We start from the raw sequence: 17,826 nt of genomic DNA, 5'->3' as shown, positions 1-17,826 counted from the left end.
GGTGTGACCGTGGCAGCAGCACCCCAACCGCCCGCAGTAAGACCTCTCGGCAGCAGCTGATGAGCACACAAGACGCTCATCAGTGAGAAAGTATTCAAGTGCCAAGAGCTAAATGCAGATTCTACTTCATTTAACCACCTCACAATCAACCTGAGGAACTCTAAATTTTTTTTATTGAAGACTATAACCTCACCTTGGATTGCTTTTGTGCTGGTTTGGTCGTTTCCTGACATCACCCACGTACAGTTTGCTGGGTGCTTGTTCCCTCCTTCCACAGTGTCGATGGAGTAATCCAACCATTTTGTGGCTACTACATGAACCTCACTGGTTAATATCTGTAAAAGCTTTAGCTACTACAAAGAACAGCAAATCTCCTTAAAAACCTGAACAGAAATAATTTTTACATGAGTAAGACTTACCTGACTATTGTAAAAGCCAATCAAAATCTACTTTTCTACAGAGTCCCACTCTGTAGTGAGTGTTACCGCATTAGCTGGCTGTGCTGCCCCCCAAGTCCTCTGAAGCTTGCCCACTGCAGTCTTCCCCCCTCCCCACAGAACACCTGACCGTGATACCTTCTATAAACTCTTTATGTGGTAAATTAGGCAAACTAAGTTAATGCAAAACAGGGAAAAAATATTCCTGTGTATATTTTAAATGCCCTGCATCCTCCACTTTTAAAAAGAATGCATTGAGAAAAAAAAAAAAAAGATCGATCATTAAGACTAACTCCTAAATTACACAAAATAGTAAAAAATTTATTCTGCTTTTTCAACTCTAATACGAGCAAAATTATGATAAATTTCTACAGATTTGAATAATAATGCTTTGTTTGTGGTAATTTTGATTTATAATTTACTTGTGGTTTTGCGCTCAGCTGATAATACGTACTGCCTTACAGCACTGAAACTCACCCAGCAGTCAGGACCCAAACCTGGAATTTGAAATACGGAGCACACAGCACTGCCAGCGGACAGAGCTCACGGGAATAGCTCCTTTAGGGCGAGTTCAGCGTAAAGAGCTGTCCGCTAGAGAAGCGCTGACGCTGCCAAAAGGACTTGGGTGGCCGCTCCACCCTCGCTTTGTGCACACTGGTACGAGGTTTGTTCCTCAAGGCACCGAGTGCCACACGGAGACCGGCAGCCGGTCGGGCTTTGCCAGGACTTGGAGATTTCCCTACGCGAGTGGAGCAAAACCCACTCAGACTGTTCGATCCTTGTTTCTATGTCATGCACCCTTTCCAAACTGGTCACCGGTGAACTTTATATTAAAAAGACCAAATAAGAAACACTGCTACTTCTAGTAGGTTTATTAACATTACATTGTGGCTTTCAATATAAACTTTAAGAAGTTCTAATACAAGCCATAAACCCACTTCAGCACCTTCTTACCACAATAAGAGCAAGAGAAAATTGGTACTTTAAACAAAGAACTTTATAAAGTGCATATGAAAATTACAGTCAAATAAACACAACTGATGCTTGTTCTACCAACAAAGAAAGAGGTGAACATTTTAATGAGCAAATTAACTTTTATGCCAAAATCGGAAGTGCCTTTCAGTAGTTTGGTCCAGTGCAGTTCTTTTAAAAAAAACAAAACAAAACACAAAAAAACCCCAAAAAACCCACCAACAAAAAACAAGAATAAAAAAACCAAAAAAAGTGTTTCCCACGAATAAATAAATCCAACATTCTTTGTCCTCTTTAAAAGTAACAGGACCTAAAAAGCACCAAATTCATAAAATCTGCAATAACATTCTTCAAAAAGGCCCACGTCCATACATTTAAATCTAGTTAAATGCAAAAAAAATCCCCAAACCCAAAAAAAACCACCTTGTTACATATTCACATCAACTGCAGCACAAAAAATAACTATTGAAATAATAAGTGAAGAAAACTAAATTCTGCTTTCTAGCAAGAACTAGTGCATTGAATTTTGAATGTTCTGTTCTTCAGTGCAAACGTAACATTGCGTCTCCCTTCCATCCCCAGTTCAGAAGTGCGAAGGGTGCCCGTACTGGTTCACTCCTTGGGGCTGGTTACCTGGGTGATAAAGCAAAGGGAAGCGTTGGTGCCTCAGGACTGTGCGCTGCAGAAATACCAAAAAATACCGGTATTTCACGCAGCGGGAGCAAACAACAGTCAATACATTCCCTTTGATACCTAACGCACGCAAGAGGTGCGGATTTCCTCGGGGACTTTGCCTGCGGTGGGACTACTACTACACAGCAGGTTGTGACTGGGCCACCAGCCCCAGCCCTGCAGGTGACTCGGGCTCCTCCGGAGAGCAGCAGAAACCGGTGGGATGCACTGGCACCAGACTTCTGGTATTACACCACTACTGGGACGGGCAAGCGGCTGTCAGCAGGTAAATTACTTACAGGCAGCTATGGCAGCATTTAAATAGCCAGAACGTCTCCAGAAAGAGAACTCCACATCCAAGTGTACAGATGGATTTATGTACACCTGCGCGCACGCACACTTACTAGAGAGCTGCTTCTGGAGCTGCCGGACCAGCGCCGCTGTCTGTTGTTGCTGCTGTGTCTGTTGTAAGCCTTGCCTCGGGAACTGCAACAGAAACGTGACAGGTGAGGGGACCACGTGGGGCACGGTGCCCCTTCAGGTACCGCAGAAGCGTCCCCCCTGTGCCACCCCGACAGCTGCTGACGGAGCGGTGCAGGAGGGCGGCAGAAGGCAGGCGGGCAGGTCTGCCTCCACCGCAGTCCCGACCCAATTTTAAGTGCACAGTAAGGACACATGGAGCACCCGTGGATCTTAGAGAAGATCTGTTCTCTTCATTCCCTGAAATCTTACACATTTCCAGTGAGTTACAGGTATCACACGTGTCCAGCCAGACACAAGGGACAGAGTCAGTCTCTGTCTTTTCCACCTCTGGCGAGGCCGGTATTCATCTTGCATGTCACTCTAAGCAGCTTTACAGTCCGCGTTTTTCAAAGACAAGGCAAATCAAAACTGCAAATCAAAATTAACAGCCTTGTTAGCATTTTTAAACACTTACAGGTAGTTGAAACATAATAGTCAAAAGAAGCTTCTAGAAAAATAGTTTTCCCAGGGCAACAGCCCTTCAGGTAAAAAGCAGGGTAAGCACAGCGCCCGGGCCGTTCGCTCTCTGCCCTGCACACCTGCTGCGGGGTCGTGGCTGCACGCTCGATCCTCCGCTCCCGCGGAACGGGACACAGCTCAGTGCCCAGCCAACGGGGCCAACTCCTCTGCTGAGCAAAGCACCCATCGTTCTGATCCCTACTCAAAGCCCACCGGGATCGAGACAAGGCGCTTCCAGTCCGCAGCATTAAGCACAATGGGATTAGACACAAAAAGCTTCCAAAGAAATCTGCTAATAATCATGACTTCAATCACTTTGAAAGTACTCTTGGTGTAAATGCATTGACTTTCACAAGTTTGCACCCTATTTATGCTTGCATCAAAGCAGGATTTAGTCTCTAACTGGTCCGTCTGACAGCATGCATTATGCCCTAGCCAGCTGATCCATGAAGTCTATTTCCCAAGTAAGGATGGGCAGGAGGACACAAACACCGCTTTGCTTTCCACGCTTCTAGCTGTCATTCAGGGGGGAAAAAAAAAAAAAAAATAAAAAATCATTCTCTGTTAACAACTTTTATCGGTCATCTACCTGTATGTCAGAGTACTGAAAATATTGCACACCACGCTACTGACGTACGACAGCCCGCCCCGCACAGACAGTCTGCGTGCGTACCGCTGGGCTGGGGACCTCCGGCGCCAAAGGTCTGTGCAGAGCAGCAGCGTGTCTTCCCTTGGGAGACCCATCACCCGTATGACAGAAAGACATCTGGGCACCGGCTCTCTCCGACCCCTGAGGACAGGGAGCTGAGGGCACAGCTCCCTCACACTCACCTGCTCCTGGGAGGGAAAGCGTGCGCAGTGAGGCACGGCCGTGCTAGCAAGCACAAACCAAACCCAGCCTCCACCATTTACTGTCTGTCTGAGCCTCAGGGCCTCTAAGCTCTCTAGATCCGTTTCCTAAGTCCCAGAATCTTCCTTCTCATTAGATCAGGTGAAAATGCATGTACTTCTAATTAAGTGATTTTCTGTGCTTCTGCACAAGGATACACAATACATCTGACCAGTTTGGAACCCTGACGCGCTGAATAAATCCAGAGTTATTCGGTGCTCTAATAACATCATTTGTGCTACAGAAAACACCCACGCTTTGTTTCAGTGAAACCTTTTGCTTACTGAAGGAAGTTTCAGTGTTTTATGAGACTTCATTGTCTTTTCCCTTTCTGAAACCAAATCCTTTACTTAAAATACATTGTGTAATCTCCTGGCTAACAGTCCTTAGTAAATGCTGAGGTTAGTCGAAAGCATTAACCACACCAGGGTTTCCTGGGGACACGAAGCCAACCCTCAGAAAGCTTTCTGCTGCGCGACGTGCTGGCGGAGGAGCCGGCAGGCAGGCAGGTGCTCAGTCTCTGTGGCAGCCTCGCACGTACAGATTGTTCAAGACACAAGCACTATTAAGAAAAACTAAAAGATGGATGAGAATTATCTTTCAATAGCTATCAGATAAACATCTTTCATTTATCCTTATTCTTGCACTTACAAGCTGCCTCCGAGTTTCTCTATTGGATCACGTTGATTAATGCTTTTAAACTGGGAAGCTAGCAATTTCAGCATTACTCTGTTTTCTCCATTTTTCTATAGAAAACTTTTTCTAGTTATCCTCGTCTACCTTAAATATGTCTGGAATATGTCTGCACAAATACACAAAACAAGCATAATGACATTGTAAATTCAGTGGACGTGTCCATAAAAAATTACTTGGTAGCAATAGTGATTTGGTGAAATCATTCACTAAACTATAAAAGGCTCCAATTCAGCCTAAAGGAATGTCTCAAACGTAGTTTTGTTTGTACAGTTGTCTTCATGCAGCTCTGGTTTATGACTAACTACTTACTTTAAAAGGATTTTCAAACAAAAAAAAAACCCACATTTTTCCCCAGCCTGTTAGCAGTGCAATCTAAAGATCAAAGGCCTGAGGCCACTCACGGTCACCAGTGACGGGACCTGGGGCAGGGACGGGAGGGTGGCAGTGGTGGAGCCGCCAGCGTCGGAAGGTGACGGCAGAGGGAGGGGAGGGAGCGCAGTGCTCGCACAAACACGGCCCGAGCACGGCAACACGGAGCAATGCCAACCACCAGCACCTCACACTTCCAAGTGCACGCTTCTCATAGTGTTACAGCAAAAACTAGTTCCACAAGCAGCCTCAATTGTATACGTTACCCTGCTTCCACTTCAGAATACTACCGAGACAGAAAAATCCACCAATTCATATGCATGAGCAGCAACTACAGATTTCACATCAAGCTTAAGTTTTTAAAGTTAGCAAGGGCTATTCACTATTACTATGATATATTAATTAGAATACCACTCAAAAACGCACAGCACAGCAAGCATAAGCAGGAGAAATTAATTCCTGCAGCAGTAAGGTGTTAATTTACCTCAGCCTGCTGCTTTGGGACTACTAAAAGGTATCTTCAGACTCCCAGAAAAAAAAGATCCCTGACTTTTCAGTGGGGCTTACAGCACTTGGTTCTGTAGCACATTTTCAAAATAGTTATTTATTTATTCTGCACTAGGACTAAGACTGAGGATGACTTTAAAGCATTTCACTGTTTTCCCCCTCTGAAGTCACACAAAGAGATTTAAGGCAGTCTTATTTTACCAGTGATGGAAAAGAGATGCGCAGAATTAGAAAAGCACTAGTATCCATTTTTTAACTATACCCCCAATTAAAATTAATTCTCAGAAGAACTGCTATGGGTGGTTACTTGTATTGTTTGGGATACTACCCATTAGCTTGAAATCAATACTGCTAAGTGTAACGTCAAAAAGATATGTTGAAATGAAGCATGTGAACTTTTCCTACACACACACAAATCCTTTTTCAGCCAAAACAACATGTCATCGTTGGCCCAACTTTGGCAGCAGTTAACTGAACTGGTGACTGAACCATGGAAGTGCAGGAGGCAGCGTGTACTCCAGTTCTCAAAGGAGCACCTTTGAACAGCAAATTCGGACGTGCTGCTGTAGAGGCACGTCGGGGGGGTCGAGCAGGGCAGTGCAGGAGCCCTCCTTGCCAAGGCCTGCCTTCAGAGCGGCGCTTTGGCCCCCGTCGGAGGCCAGCAGGAGACGTCACCCCCAGCCACCCCTCAGCGCACGCGTAACCCACCTCTTGCCACGCTTTGGCAAGACGGACGCAGGCACGTGGTCTTCTGGGGACAGATGCAATTTTCCCCTGCTCACAGTCGGAGCCAGCCAGGCACTACCTGGCCGCACGAGCAGGCTGCCGAGCCCCAGCTAACAGGCTCTGCGACGGCAGCTACAGCTTGCGGCCAGCTCAGGACGCCGGCAAAATGAGCCTGTTGCCACCTGTGCACACGCTCGTACGGCATTCAGAGCGGTGGAGGTACAGCACTGCAGGCACCACGGCGTCAGCACCGGCAGGCAGACGGTGATGCGGGAAAGCTTACGCAAACCCTCTCCCAAGACTGCCAGGCTGCCTGGCTCTGTAAATGACCAAACCCACCCCGTCACTACCCTCACACCTCCCCAGAACAGCCAGCAGTCGCCTCTGCTTACCAAAGGCTGCTGTGCTTGCACGGGCTGGAGACCAAGCGCCGGCTGCTGCCCCGGCTGCTGCCCCTGCTGCTGCAACTGAAAGAAGACGGGCATTGAAACAACAGTGACACGGCACGCACGCTGCCTCCGGGAACGACTGTGAGCCAAGCAGCACGGCTTTTCACCACTGATATCCAGCATGGGATCTGGGCTCGCTTACAGCGTTGGTTACTGGAAGCCCCATTTGGGAGATAAGCCTCAGAGCTTTCATCATTAGCCACAGCAAGGCTGACAAGGAGCATTGTTAATAGACAAAAAAAAAAAAATACTCAAAAGCTGGTATATTTAGTTTACAACAACGTCAAAATATTTCGATGAAATACACTATCATTTGACAAGAACTGGCACAGATCATTCAAATGAAAACATGAAAATAATTCCAACCATCAAAGGGCCACAGGAAGGATTTTTACTGTGATTTACTTCCCCTGTGCCAAGCCCTACGTATCTAGCTGATAAACCGATACTTACCTCCAAATTAAAAATATATTATCAAATCAGAATATAGGAAATAGGCCAGCAAGCCCGTGAGCCCTTCGATTTAATTCCAGTATACATTATAAGGCCAGACAGAGGAGAGCACAACCTCTGCTTTTGTCTCAGCACATTCAGCTAGGCCATTCTCAAATTTACCTTCTCCGGAGGCATTCCACAATCTTGAAAAATGAGAGTACTGAATTTTACATGTATGTCCAGAGCTCTCTTTTGGAAGTCCCAGATGTAAACAATGAACTATGGCACTCCAGTAAAAGCAGTTCAGTTTTATGGCGCAGGTTCCGCTGCTTTAGATGTGAAGACATGTGCAAGCGAGTGTGTAACACCACCACCTGATACAGTGACGTTTACTCTCCCTTCCTACACTGAAATATCCCTTCCCTCCAGCGCAGGCGAGTCCCTCACCTGGAAGAGTCTCTGCTGTCGCACCTGCTGCTGCCTCTGTCTCAGTGGCTCCGGGGGCAGCTGCACCGAGGTCAGGGTGGGATGAGGACCTGCCGTCGATGCGCTGTCCAGTCCCCCTCCCACCAGTGAATTTGGCTGCAAAGGCTGATGGCTCAATCTGATTGGGGAAAAAAAGAAAAAGGGTTATACTTCGTTTCTAGACAGAGCACAAGTTAGTCTAGGAGTACTCAACTACAAGCTGCGACATTAGAATTCCATAGATTTAAAATACAGTACATTTTACAGGAAGAATATATTTCCAAATATGAATGTTTTGAAAACTATTGCATAATAGAAGCCATACCGTGCTATTGCCCTGTAACCAATGTAGGTAATAACAGATCCAAGCATTCAACTCTTGCTTTATTAGGAAGAGGAATGAGTTTCTACATTTCAAGAATTCCACATAAGCACTAAAATGTTCTCCACACCAAAACATCTCATAGTTACATTTTAAATTATCATGAATTTAAAACTGATTATAAAGACTTCTTGGTGTCTCAAATACTGAAAAACCACACCAAGCAGGAAATACTTTCTTAGGATATTATGGGAGTGATGAACCTTGACAAAGCAGAAAGATGTACGTGGGGAAAACATGTTAGCTAGCTCGTAATTTACCTTGGCCGTTTAAAACTCAGTAAAGACAAGGCAATTCAGGTTAGCAGCTTTATTCCTAGCACAAGGCACCCTGTAGGTTTTCGTACAAAGCTGTCAACCAAGTCAAGGCCAAACTTTTTGAAGAGGTGCCAACACAGCCAAAATTGAGCATACTATTAAGATATCCAGGTTTGCAAGAATTTAAAAGAAGTTAAGGAACCAGTGATTATTGCAGAATATATGGTAATGTTCACAATTCCAGAAACAGCGATTTCATTAAAAATTACAAGGGTTGAGAGAGAATTGCATAGCTGCATACATGATACTTTCATATTCTGTTTACAACCAGCAATTGATAAGCAAGTCATTTAAGAACATCTGAACTTAGCATCTAAAGAAGATTTTAGTTTTGGGATCAAATTAGAGCTGAAGCAGGGAAAGAAGAATATCTCTACTTGGTAAGAGAGCTCATCAGGGGTACTCCAGCATACCTTCCATGGGATCAGTGAGACAGGCCTGAAGCCCTGCTGACGGGCCAGACCACCTTGTGATGACCAACGTCTACACATCGCTGTGCTGCTTCAGTGAACCCGCCACCGCACACGGGGCGAGCACTGCGCTGCGCAGGCGCTCCATTACAGCTACGGCTGGACAGCATGTACAGAGGCAGACCTTGCAAATTTTCAGGTTTGGGTTTTTTTTTCCTCCCCATTCCCTCTTTAATTTAAGCCTGTGTTTTGGGGAGTCACTACTGAACATGTCTATTTGAAGTGGAAATTAAAAGTGGCAAACTTCTGATTCGGTTAAAAGCAGAGTTGGACTGTTAGTTGGACTATGCTAGACTGTTAGAAAAAAAAAAATCTGATTCAAGACTGCCATTGGAAACTCCTGTCTTCCACACTGCTTACTCTGTAACACTCCCTTTTACAGAGTTCTTTCCTGCCTCATTTGCCTTCTGTTTCATTACATTTCTTTACCAATGAATTTCTCCTGTTTCTTATAGGCACTGTAACTCAGCTGTACTTCCAAACTGAAGTCAATTTAGTCTATTCAGGCTTAAGCAAAATTTGTTTGTCTATTGCTACTTGAACTACCAAGTTGGTCTTGTGTTTTCTTGACTACAGACTCTTTGGTAAATCTGGAATATTTATTGTTTAATACCACACATGTGTTTGCATAATATGGATACCATAGCTGCATGTGTAGAGAAATAGAATCTGTCTTTAAATGAATTTTTTTATGTTCTACAAACACACAGGACAACTGGGCTACAACATGTGCCAAGACCAACTTAAAATAAAAATTAAACCAGGGGAAAAACAGGGGGAAATTGGAGAGAAAGGCATATTTATTGTTAAATAGACCCAACGTTAACCTCATTTTGATTAATATACTTTATTTTCAATAAAGCTTTAGACCTCTAAACAAAGTTGCTGTTAAAATCCTGCAATGTTACCAGCTCCAAGAACTGCAGAGGCTCACCGCTGAGTGCCTGCCAAAGGCTGGATATACGCAGCAGCCTGCTGTTGAACATATCCGCTGGGCTGCTGCTGCATCTGCCGCAGCCTCTCCACCAGCGTGGGGCTGGCCTGGGCTGCTGAATACGCCCGGGGGTTGTAGCTGGGGGAAAGCACCAGGGCACCCGGCGGCTGCTGCAAAGGCATCTGCGTGCTGTACATGGTGTATCCGTGAGGCATGCTCTGCAGGGAAAGCGGACACAAGGGTAACTTCACTGTGCCCCTGTTTACGTTGGCTTAACGGTAACACAAAGAGGTGGCCTTTAGCACAAAGCCAAAGCCCGGACAACCGGAGGCTGGTCAACGAGACACAGCACTGTACCCTCGCACCCCGTGGCGGGTCCCCCGCACTGGTTGTCCCCCACTGCTGTTTGTGGGTTCGGGCAGCTGCAGCGTGGTCACACACGGCGGGATGGGACTTGCGCCGTGCCACCCTTCCCCAAGAGGCACTGAGCAAGAGCGGGGCTCTGCTACACAGCTCAACCTCTCTCTTTTCTTCGTTTCCTCCCCCCCCAAAATCCCAACTACCAGAATGACCATGACAGAATAAAGAGTTACTGGTACCACTATCTCACCAAAAATTGGGCAAATTTCAGGCTTAACGCTGAAGTACGCTTGCCTTTACCAGCAACAACTTCAGGAAAAACTGGCAAGTGACCAGATTAAAAACGATGAGCTACAGCATGTGGAGACCACAAGCCCCCTAGAAGGAGGCCTCACTGTTACCCAAGGCCACAGGCACAAGGCATGTCCCACGCACAGAGATGCAGGCTGGCAGGTAAAGAAGCTCTGTTTTAAAAGCGTTCTTATGCAGAAGCTCCATGGCAGAAACACAGTACCTGTGCTTGCTGTAACCCTGCGTACTGTGGAAGCTGAGACGGGGCTCGGACTTGTGGAGCGAAAATAGCAGCTTGGTCCATCGGCTGGCCCTGAAACACACATCACCCATCAGATACAGCCTCCACACCCCAAACAAGTCCAGCCCTGGACACAAACCCCACCAAGTTGTGTCCTAACGAGTCATGGAGAGACTTGACCGTTTCCTTCAAGACAGCACCGTTGCTCAGTGCCAAACTGCTAAACTGTATTTACTCATAGGGAGATGGAAAAATTGACTTTTGTTTGATGTCTGACACCACTGTAACACTGCAGCAGTGAAGAAACAGCCATTTACTGAGCAGCGGTCTCACAGACACCCTTTAAAATGGGGCTTTGCAAAGGATTAGAAAAAAATATTCTAGCTGTCTTGAAGACAGTACGTTATACAGGAAGCTCAGAGTGAACGATAATCTCTGGTATAAATACACAGCCAATATCTTTCTCAGACTACCTGATTACTAGCTTTCCCCCAGATGAAGCAGGCAAAATGCTGATTAGCAAATTTTATGATGACATACAAAATACCAGTATGATAAATGGGTAACGCAAGCATCTCCAGCTCCCAACCAGTACAGCTTGGAAACACATTCTGTGTTTGTCATCAGCAGCCAGCCTCGTTTGTTCATTTCAAATTGCCTCAATATTTATCCCAATTAATGGCAAATCATTTAAAGATTTCAACTGTAACTAAATTAGTATATTTTGAAGCACTAGAAAAGAGGAAAAAGATGAAACATTAGACTGAATTTCAGGACCAAGATTATAAAAAACTGCCGAATGAGAATTTGCCAAGTCTGCGTGTTTCCCGTGCGACTGTGATGCTGCACAGCTGCGCTTGATCATTTTGAAAACCGTTCTACTCAAAAAAGCTCAGTGGCAGACATGAGCTGGAAGCAGTGATGCTCCTTCCCTGTAGCTGCCCAGCTCACCACAGAAACAAACAAAAAAATCCAAGTTCTCCAACAAAGCCTTTGCCATTTTAATCAGAATATCCTTAACAGAGATGTATTGTAATTTAAGGCTAAAAGTGACTTTGGTAACACGCTGCAAGCAGCAACATTATGATCAGGGCTACCCGGTGGCAAAGAAAATCTCACATGGGCTAAGATCCTGAAGCACCATTGGAACTCTCCTCCTTTATCTGCTCCCACCCCTTTAGCGGTGGCTGTACCAAACGTTACCAAGTCCGTAAGCACAGCCAGCAGTCCTGCAGTTCAGCTATTATTTTGGATTGGGTTTAGAAATACGTGCATCCTCACTGACGGACCTGGGAAACAAGCAGAGCTACCTATTGTGAAGGGGGATCACTCGGGGAAGCAGCAGGGTAGAGAGAAAGCATTCCAGGTTCACCCGATCCAGCCCCAGAGACAGGAATGGTGGTGACCCGGTCTGGCTTAACCGCCCTGTGCTTTGGGGAGAGAACAGACAGAAGATGCAAAGGACAAGATGCAAAACCAGGAGCAAAGCTGCCACAGGGCATCACAGGGTTCTCACTCACTCACTCATTTTTCGTACCTTCCTTTCTTTTAAAAGCCAACAAATAGACTGAGCTAGGTGGGCCACCCTGTGTCAGCCACCGCTCAAGGGGCCACTAAGGTGCGGCAGGAGAGCAGGGAGCTCTGATACGATAAGCTACACTAGGGAGGCAGAAGCTACACTAAGGATTTCTTTTAAAAACAAGCCGGTATCTCATGGAAAATTCTGAAAAATAAATTGGGAAGTACAGGAGGTGTGACAAAAGTTCAAACAAAATTAAAGTTATCTGGAAAAACATTTGCAGAATCAGACGGGGAGCTCTCAACACAACCACCTGATAGCTGAGAAACTGAAACGCTGAACAGAACATACACATCTTGCAGACGGGGTGCACATAAAACAGACGTCAGTCAAGTACAGGGGGGAGGTCCTCAAGTACTTAAGATTTTCCTGTTTTTTAAACAGTGGCAAAAGAAGAAAAACAAAAAACTAACAATAATTTCTCTGAGCAAATTGCTTCTGGAACTTTTCCACAAGGTGCCAACCACAGGATAGATAAAGATGGAACCTGAAGTCACCCAAAGGTGAAATTTGGTAAAACCACGACTGATTTCTAGAGAAACTGGTGCCGTAAGCTATTCCCTGCAGTAATACAAACCCCTTTGGGGGTTCTGTGGAAGCTGGTCTGTAGAGCGGTGCTCCATGCGCTCTCAGTGACAGCTAACCTGGTGTGCCCCAGAGCAAAATTTGTCCGCTCACGCCCATGCAGTGTAAACAGCGTTCCTCCAAAGTCAGTGGAAGTATATCAATGGAAATTGCATTCGGCCCTAATTTTGTAAGAAAATACTAAATACGCAGCAATACCCGGTGGGCAGAAAGCCACAAGTGAGCTTCATTCACCGGTCTCTTCCCCGCCATTCAAAGCGCACCCAAGGCAGCGGAGCCGGCGGGGTGTGAGACCGCGGAGCAGCACCCTCGCAGCGAAGGCACTGCTGCCCAGGCCAGGCAAGCGCCACGCACACAACTGCATGCGAAACATAAGCAAAAAGCTGTTCGTTAGGTAGGGGACAGATCGATTTATTCCACGGCAGCACATGGCCACCAAGCAAGTTCCCGTGTTGTGAGAGGGAGCTCCGCATTCCTGAGCAGCAGCAGCAGATGTTGCTAAATTCAAAGGGACTTCTTCCTTTGACTCCAGGCATAATTTACTAAATAAATTAAATAAACATAAATAAGTTAAATAAACATGCAAGCCAACTGCTGCAAGCCAGAACTGTGCATGCACGTCAAACAAAAACAAAACAGAAAAAAAAAAGAGAAAAAACCCAAACACTTTTATTCAATGCTGATGCAATGTTACAGTAAAAACTGCCGTTCTTTTTGTTCTACTTGCACCTGAAACTGAAGCAAAACTTACTGCTTTTTCCTGTTAAGGTATGTGACCATAGTGTATTTGGAAGGAACTTTCTTTTCTAGGTGGTGCTGGGACTGGCAAAGGCGATTGTAGCAGCCATGGCATTGTAGGCTGATTTTGACCAAAATCTGACCAAATCTGACTTTGAAAGTAGGTAGTGAAACACCAACGCTTATTTAGGTAAGAAGATGACGACGGATTTGAGAGACCTCACTGTATGCTTGCTGCATATCTAGGTGTGCCTAACTAACTGCAAATACAGTGATCTATACCCTGTTCTGACATGCTACCAGTAATAACAAGAATGATGGCACATATATAAAACATGGACAACAAGGTCAGCAGCAAAGCGTTTTAAAAAACACATTTTGCTTTGTCTTTCCAATTAGTGCTTTTAACAACGTTGCAGTTTCCCTAAGACAGGACAGAAGTCCTGCAAACTAACTCTGAAACAGCTTTTCTAGTTATTATCTGGAAAGCTTTCCAACACAGATATTAGAGATGAAACTTCATGCCATCATTGTTTTTTCCCCAGAAACAACTGAATTCGATGAAACTTAATAATGTAAGAGGTAAGTGTTAGCTGTTACTGGCTTTGGAAGCAACAAAATACGGTTATTCTAATAACCACACATCCTGCCATAGCTCAGGGACAGCCCATCAGGCAGTATACTGTCGTGCTCGAGTGGGACAAGAAGTATTTGGGAAACTACAGCTCAGGCAGGGCCAGGGAGCTGACTCTCACTGCCCCAGCTGAGCGGCACGGCCGCGTCCCACCGCGGCGGGAACAGGCCCACGCCAGAACGGCTCCAAGGGCTGCCCAGAAGCACTGGCGGCACACATTGGCCAAAAGGGATGTGTGGTCCGTCCCTTGCTGCCCATCTGACACGGCCGTCGCCTCTGCCCCTCCTGCCACAGTGGACGGCAGCAGAGGTGCAGACCCAGCCACCAGCGAGGAGACGAGGGTGGGATGGGAACACGCCAGCCGTGCTCAGATGGACATGGCATCGGACACATCTTGCAGCTGCTCTCATCTTTCACAGCGAGAAACACAACAGAAGAGGAAAAAAAATTGATCAATGATGCAGTTATTGGAAATGTTTGTAAGAAAAAAAATATTTAATGTGTTCAAATGTATTCACATCTTGCAGCTGCTCTCATCTTTCACAGCGAGAAACACAACAGAAGAGGAAAAAAAATTGATCAATGATGCAGTTATTGGAAATGTTTGTAAGAAAAAAATATTTAATGTGTGCAAGTGTATTCACAGCCTTCCACATGCAGCCACTGTGCTACCTAGGTGAGAGGAGTGCCAAAGCGTACCATTCTCATCAAAAGCAAAGTGTGCAGCCTGTGTGTTGAAAGAAATGCATGTTTGTGCAAAAGAAAAAATAAAGAGAAGTTCACGGTCTCAGAGTGGTTACCATTACGTTGTCAAAGCCATCCTGAAGAGATACAGCAGTGCTACAGACATCCTAAAGGGAAAGGACAGGCGAGAAAAGAGCAAACAATACAAAGAATATACACGATTAGGCTTGGATTGTTAGTGGAGCAGTACTGCACCTTCACAGAGCTCACCTGTAGGCACTCAAAGGAGGCTGGTGTTTAGGAATGCTAACAAGGTCCTTTTAGGTGGTTTTTATGCTAATGAACCTCAGTACTTTCAGGAAATTTATGAACAGAAGAAACTCTAAACACGGAAAGGACTCCTTACCATCCACAGGAGCCAATTAATTCTATACATAATACTGGAACTTTTTTTCACAAGTCATAGTTCTCAAAGACCTTGCACTGTAGCTATCTGTTTTCAAGAGCACAGCATGTACAGCACAGCACTAAAGAGCAGAGTCCTTCTGGACTGATTTTACGGAACTGTCCAGGCCACTGCCAGGGATTTCAAGCTGAGCAGGTAATTTCATTCTGCAGCTGCAGAAACATAAAAACCAAAGAAGAAACCTTCCTTATATTTAAGCTCTACCTTATAACATACACCACATAGTATCAATGCTTACAAATCATCTTGTTCCTAAATTTTCAAGTATTACCTTCAGGCTCGTACAGTGCCATAGCATTTCCTACTCTAAATCCAGGACCGCAGGAAGAATGACCACATGCTCCCCAGAGCACCATGCCTGCCTGCGGGTGGGTGTCCCACCGGGGCAGCCCACGGTGCCAGGGAGCACACAAAGCCCCAGTGCCACTGGGCCCTCGGAGGGGTTTCTCTGCTGTCAGCAGTGCCAGCACACGCTTAGACAACAGGATGGCCTGATGAATTGTTCATTCATTTCACTACAGTGAAAGTTTTCATTTATCAGGCTGAATGTATCTTCCCAAACATCCAGTAAGGCAAAATATTAGAAGCAGAGGGAAGACAACGTGTCCATCTGTGGTACTCCCCAGCACCACTGTAGCCCATCAGCAATTTAAGCACTACAGAGGGCTTTGCGTGCATCATAGCAGAGAGACTGAGAGGGATGAGAAGGATAATGAGGGAGCTGTAACAAAATAGAGACAGCGTGGGAGAAATTATGAGGATACTTGCTGAAAATTTTGATTATTTTGAGCAAAGAGCAAAGAGCACAGAGCACATCACAGAGCTGGAAGGCAAGATAGCATAATGGCAATACAACATAAACTGGAGTGAGGGAATGACTTTAACGTGAAGGTGAAAAGTTATTGGTTTTACCACCAACTATACCGTACACACATCGCTAGTTATCTGGGATCCAAACCCCAATTTTCTGTTCTTACGCCATCAATTCAAAAGCAGTCTGTCTGTAGCCACACTCTGAAAATTAGCGCAGGCTCCAAAGGGGGTTGCACAATAGCCTTGTGTGGTTTGGCACACAGCAGCTGTACTCAGCAAAAATATTAGGAGAAGAAATACCAGCTATTTCTAGAGAACATGGGCATCTGTGTGCACACATGTATGGAAATGGTTCCTGCTGGACTTCCTGGATTTTTAATTGTAGAGAGCATTGCTGTGCCTCTGCTGCTTCCTGGTAGCTTGGTGGTAGACAGCACCATGCAATTCCACTATGAAAGCCTCTGACGCAACAGGGAACAAGAGTATCATCAAGCAGCAGAAGCAAAGCCCGATTTTATAAAACACAGGAAAAATAGAAGGGACTATGAGACCAAAGGGCAAATGAAGTTTAAAAGCAGATGGCTCTGGTTAAGCAATGTTTGGGGAATTATTGGAATTGTAAATATCAGCTTGCTCTCTGCTCCATAAGCCTACGCAGGACAAGCAGCCCCAAATGAAGGCAAAACCACTGTGTTGCTCTTTGGACGCAGGGGTTTGGACAAACCTGTTGGAGAGACCGTGACTGTGCTTGCTGCCTGAGGAGCCGCTGCTGCTGCTGCTCTTGCTGCAGGAGTTTCATCTGGAGCAGCTGCTGCTGAGGCGTGATTGCGTGGATAGCGGGGGGCTGCATCACGGTGCCAGACCGCCGCTGCAGCATGTTCGACAGGGCTTGCTTCGTATTAGTTGGAACAAAGGAACCTGTTGGATCCAGCCGGGAACCACCTAAAAACCACCCAAAACACAAATGCGTTCTCTGCCTTCCATAAGAGCCGTTGTTGGTACAGGTCACTGCTAAGTCATCAGCTCCTGCTTGGTTAGCTATACAATAATGATGATAAACTTGTCTCTGTAAAGGCAGACAGTGAACTGGATTATACCAGATTACCGCCCCAAAAAATTAAACGGGCAAAGTAACTTTGAAGACCACCGCTTGTAAATGAGAACAAAAAATAAAATGCTGTGGGCTCTTGCATGTTCTATTTCACATAAAATGTTTGACTGCTACTGATGAACAAAAGTTGCATGTCAGATCAAAAGCATGGTATCAACTGCTTATTATGTCAAGCCCATTTTATAACGAGATGGCAGTAATTTATGCATTCTATGCTATTTGATAAAAATCATGCATCTCTACGCATGTATCTCTGTGTCAGACTTACCAAGAGAATCTTATACATTTGTTTCTAAAATCAGCATTTCCTTAAACTTTTTAGCCACTGCCTGGTATATTCTGAAGACTTTTACACACTTAAAATACAGATCTAGTTGTATTTGGAGCTTCAGAAAAAATATTTAACATTTCTAACTGGAACCAACTTCTACCCAAGGACACAATAGTGTTTCTCAAAACCTCATCAACTGCTGCCCGCTAGAGCAAGTGAAATACCTACCTTACACCGTGTACACATTAACTGGAAGAAACAAAACAATCCTACAAAAAATTAAGCACGTATCACAAATGCTGAAAAAACATGAGCCCATGGATTTATTTGTTCCATCTGGCCGATGCTAAAT

The 17,826-nt window shown here is 45.3% G+C and overlaps 1 protein-coding gene across 1 annotated transcript in view; it reads right to left on the bottom strand.

The window, feature by feature from the left end:
- Positions 1-1,992: 1,992 nt before the first annotated feature.
- Positions 1,993-17,826, bottom strand: part of MED12L (mediator complex subunit 12-like) — a 48,180-nt gene continuing 32,346 nt past the window's right edge. Inside the window, exons 24-31 of the mRNA XM_009698442.1 lie at positions 16,817-17,034; positions 10,576-10,665; positions 9,702-9,919; positions 7,581-7,737; positions 6,642-6,716; positions 3,894-3,896; positions 2,486-2,567; positions 1,993-2,042 (exon numbers count right to left, since the gene is read on the bottom strand). Coding sequence (XP_009696744.1) covers positions 1,993-2,042; positions 2,486-2,567; positions 3,894-3,896; positions 6,642-6,716; positions 7,581-7,737; positions 9,702-9,919; positions 10,576-10,665; positions 16,817-17,034 — 893 coding nt within the window. The remainder of the gene's footprint in view (positions 2,043-2,485; positions 2,568-3,893; positions 3,897-6,641; positions 6,717-7,580; positions 7,738-9,701; positions 9,920-10,575; positions 10,666-16,816; positions 17,035-17,826) is intronic.

This window comes from Cariama cristata, unplaced genomic scaffold (genome assembly GCF_000690535.1).
Source record: "Cariama cristata isolate BGI_N322 unplaced genomic scaffold, ASM69053v1 scaffold39124, whole genome shotgun sequence".
Lineage (NCBI taxonomy): Eukaryota > Metazoa > Chordata > Aves > Cariamiformes > Cariamidae > Cariama > Cariama cristata.
The sequence above is the reverse complement of the archived record's forward strand: the minus strand, read 5'-3'. Positions and strand labels throughout refer to the sequence as shown.